The 5,000-nt window shown below is 31.6% G+C and overlaps 1 protein-coding gene across 1 annotated transcript in view; it reads left to right on the top strand.

Moving 5' to 3' along the window:
* Positions 1 to 5,000, top strand: part of fzr (fizzy and cell division cycle 20 related) — a gene marked incomplete in the record, with an annotated part of 9,065 nt that overhangs the window by 2,407 nt on the left and 1,658 nt on the right. Inside the window, 4 exon segments of the mRNA XM_070139617.1 lie at positions 3,176 to 3,252; positions 3,414 to 3,530; positions 4,316 to 4,495; positions 4,659 to 4,793. Of these exon segments, the coding sequence (XP_069995718.1) occupies positions 3,178 to 3,252; positions 3,414 to 3,530; positions 4,316 to 4,495; positions 4,659 to 4,793 (507 nt within the window).

Raw genomic sequence — 5,000 nt, 5'->3', positions numbered from 1 at the left:
TAGAGTTTGCTGAGATGACGGTTAGGTTCCCGTGTAGTTTTTGAATTTTGACGATTTTAAGCAATTTTTTGCTTGTTTTACACCTTTTTATTGTTATTCTTATTTAAGCCTGTTTTACCCCATAATTTTTCTGATTGACTTTAAGCCCTCCCCTGCTATCGGGACTAACTTAGTCTCTGGGAGGGTGCACCCTATCTGTGACAATTACCGGCAAGTGATTATTATTAACCAGATACTTTTGCAGTAGGTATTTACAATGTAGCCTATTCACCAATTTCTCCAGCCTATGTTTATTAGTATTCTGGCAGATTAGAAAATTTTCCCATGGTACATTTTGTTGAGATTGAACTTGTTGACTTCTCTTGCAATTTTTGTGATTTATTGTTGAAAGTCCAAGCTCTTTTTAGCAAGAATATTTGTGGTAGAGATTTGCTGGCAAGGCAGAGCACAAAGTGCCAAGGCCTTCACAATCACTTCACTATACAGATCATAGTAAGTGTTCAGTAGAAATTAACCCTGTGTACATCATACACAGGGTGTTCAAAACTTTTCAAAGTGGCAGGCTACCTAGGTCCATGTAGGGGGCTGCCATGTGCTGGGCAATGCCCAGGAGCCAATGCCAAAGGTGCAAGGCAAAGCATTTTGGGGGTTCTGGGGGCCCTCCCCTGGGAAATTTATGAAAAATGCAACACCTCAGATGTATTTTCAAAAGGCCAACAGACAATGAATTTTCACCGGGAGTTGGCTACTTTTGATATCCCAGCTCACATTTGTTAAGGAATACATATGGATGGCTTTTCCTTTCTTAAATTTGCTTGACTAATGGAATGCATTTCTAAACTTGTGTGGTTTCAGGGTATTAATTATTGATGGCTTGAATTTCTGTAACTGTTATTCTGTTAGTTTGTTTTGATATTGAATAAGTAATTGGTCATTAGGAGTAGCAATGCAGTAGATGAAATTTCATAGGACAAGATCTGGAAGAGAGAGTATGATGCTAAAATAGGGAAGCTACTGATATACTGATTCTCAGTATATCAGTATAATAATATATATATTTTAATATATATATGACAGTATATATATGTACATATATATATATATATATACATATATATATATATATATATATATATATATATATATATATATATATATATATATATTTTATCTATATATATTATCTATATATATTATATATATATATTATATATATATATATATATATATTTATATATATATATTATACATATATATATATATATAAATATAAATATATATATTATACATATATATAAATATATATAAATGTATATAAATAAAAATATATATATATTTGTATGTATATAGATATATATATATATATGTAATATATATATATATGTATAATATATATATATATGTATAATATATATATATATATGTATAATATATATATATATGTATAATATATAATATATATATATATATATATATATATATATATATATATATATATATATATATATATATATATGACAAGCTTTGAAATTTTGATGTAAAATGGATATATAAAAGTATATTCAATCATGTAAGACTTCAGAATCATTACAACATAAAGATGTATGTGCAAGAACAGACACTTAGAGTGTTGGTTGTGTAATTAGGTACACTCAAGTACAAGTAACTAGTACATCCTGTAGTTACAGAAGATTTGACTGATCTTTGGGCAAACAATTGAACCCCATTGTAAGAATACAAACTACCACCAAAATAGCTGTATAAACCAAAAGTGTCTCAACCTGGGGGCCCTGCTTCTGAATCCCCACCCATTTGCCATGGAAACTTAGCTTCTTCCAAATCACTACATTTTTTACACAGCTGTTCCGACCATAAATATATTCTGTACATTTAAAGATGCAAATTGGGTTTACCTTATATGAAGGGAATTTGGTAGTGAACATGATGTACCTCTGCAGCTAGAACACAGTCATTGTACTCAGAATTTAGTGTCATCCTTGATATTGTTCTATGAAGAGTTTGCTTTTGCCAGAATATAGTAAAATAATTCTGAAATGAGAATTGAGGACAATGGCAACAGAACTATCAGATTTGCTGTACACAGTAATATACAACACTTGACATATTTAAGGAATATACTTTTAATAGATTGCAACCAAATAAGAATAGAGAAATACAGGGAAATTACATTGCACTTGTAAGAGAGTGACAATGATTTGTCATAGTGTCACATGCTATATGTACTAAGACACTTTAAGCACTGATTGCAGGTGTGTGTGTGTGTTTTTTAGGAAGTGGAAGGTGCATGAGGCCCTTGTTTTTGCAGGGCATTTTCTGCAATAATTTTTTGTCAATTTCCAGGTATTAGTTAATTTCAGCAGATTTATTTTTGATATTGAATGTAGCTTATCATTGACTCCAAGACATCATTTCTGAATTTCTCTAGCATTGCAGTCCTTTTTCATTCTTTAACTGAAATATTTGACCATGTAGAAATAACTGGCTTTGGCAGAATAATTTTTAACCATACTGAAATTAATAGGTAATGCTCACTCCTGCTGTCACTTATTTGTTTACAAACACCTTTCATGCTACAATGTATTACCTCTTGAAATAGTACTACTTGTAGTGTATATCATGTGCCATAAGCTGTATTACTTTCCAGGAAATAAACCTTATATCCATAAATATCTTTATTTTTTCAATTTATTTCTCTGAAAACTTTATAATGGAAAATAAAAATAAAGAAGCTCTTTGATATATAGATAACTAACTAGTGGCTGTTACATTCTAACAAGCCAAGCTTATAAACATTTATTCATTAGCCAAGACTAATTATGAAGTTACAAGAGTAATAACTTTGATTGTGTGAGGGTTCCTTCATATTTTCATTTGAGTTTTATCCTTTAAGACTAAGACAAAGACAAAGTCTAAAAGAAATATACGTGCTAATGTATGAGAGTGGGTTGTAAATGTGTATGGCTAATCTGGCTTGCGCTGTGGAAAAATTAATTAACTTCTTTCTTGTTAACAAATAAGAAAGAAAGAAATTAATTTTTACTTTAGATTTTTGTCAATATGATTAGTAAAATAACGCTTCTCTGTAGATAAAAGAATACTTTTTTATTACACACCTCATGATTTGTAAGTGCTAATGATCTTCTCTGATTTGCAGAAATGGACCGTGAATATGAGCGCCGTTTATTGCGTCAACAGAATGGCCCAGTTAACTCACCTGTTTCTCCCCTTTCCGTAAGTTTATATCATCTTAATTTCTAATGATTTAAAAACCTGTTCATAAATGCAAAAGATGTAATATGTTATTAAAAATGATAACAAAGGAAATGTTTGGATTTTTTTGTAATTAGCTGAAATAAACTACCTTATTTATACAATAATTTTACCCTTTTCAGCCTCGCCGACAGTTAACTTTCAATTCGGTCCAGTCACCTAGCAAAGACCGCACAGGTGACAGATTCATCCCCACAAGAGCAGGGGCAAACTGGGACGTTAATTTTGCCCTTATTCAGGTGTTTGTCATTTTTATGTTTTTGCCTCATAAGAATAATTTTCTAGACTAAGACAAATATATTGCATAATGTGTACATGACATAACATTTTGGATTGACCCCACACATGTTTAATATGAATTTAAATTTTTAGTGGTGTACAGTTCATTAAGTTGTTCATAAATGTAACAAAACAATATGGGACAAGTAAAGACAAGCCCTTAGAAGAGGAGGCTGGTCAGGTTAGAGAAAGTTTCAGTCGATCTGAATATTTCGTAATCATTGGTAACACAAAGGCCATAGTCGAGTTGGATTTCATGTAATGATAATTATTATGATAGATCAATAGTATATGATATAGAGAGCACTGCCAGATAGGTTACAATGGGTTATCTAGGCCAGGACCCAGTGGTCTTCGTGATAGTTGGTGCCATGGCAGTAATGAATATACTGTTTTATTTCTCGCAAAATTACCTTCAATCTGTCAAAGATGAGGTTATTGGTTTGAGACATTCCAATATGTATATATGGTATACTCTTGACCTTTGCTTATATTGATTATGTGATTTTTTTTCTTCTTCTCTCTCGTTCTCAAGGAAAGGAAAGAAATTTAGGTACATTTTTTATTCAAATTGGCATTTTGTTTATAAAAGAAACACAAAATATGGAGACTAACTATGTAAAAGTTATGTCACATACGCGGTTTGGGAAAAATCTTAACACAGGGCTAGCAATTATGATATAAATTTACTCATATATCAGAGTCCATTACTTAAACCCCTTCTATAACTACTCCATCCCCCCAGGAAAACAACAAGGCCAATAACGAAGTTCGCAAAGGTCGTGAAGGTGGAGAGGGCAAGGATGGTGTTGCATACACAACTCTTCTACGCAATGAACTTCTGGGCACAAATATTGAAGATTTAAGAGATGCACCAGATGAAAGACGGGCTCTCTCGCCAGTACAAAATCCTAATTTATATCATGTAAGTGTTAGAAATAGAACTTGAATTTGTAGTCTAATTTTTGTCTTTACTTATTTGCCTACCTTTTCTCTCTCTATCTATCTCTCTTTTCTAACCTTTATTTATTAGCAAAGCATACAGTAACAGTTTGGGAGATCATGTAATAACAATGTTTTATTTCCAGTTTTCCCCACGCAAGAATCATCAGAGAGAAGATGCCCTTTCTCCATACTCATTGTCACCTGTGAGTGCGAAGAGCCAAAAATTATTACGGTCGCCTAGAAAAGCCGCAAGAAAAATATCAAAGATCCCATTCAAAGTAAGTGAGCTCCTTCTTTTTCTTTCTAAGATTGTTATTGTGTATTAGAATTATAGATGGAATATTGATTCTAGTTATAATGAACAACTAAAAGACTAAAGATGTGAGATATTAGAAACTATTTTATGTGGTTAGGATACAGGAGAAAGTGTATTTGAGGAAAATAATGCATTGTTGAAACTATCAATTCCAGCATAATAATTTAAA

The sequence above is a fragment of the Penaeus vannamei genome, chromosome 26, assembly GCF_042767895.1.
Source record: "Penaeus vannamei isolate JL-2024 chromosome 26, ASM4276789v1, whole genome shotgun sequence".
NCBI classification, from domain to species: Eukaryota; Metazoa; Arthropoda; class Malacostraca; order Decapoda; family Penaeidae; genus Penaeus; species Penaeus vannamei.
This window is presented reverse-complemented; position numbering and strand designations above follow the sequence as displayed.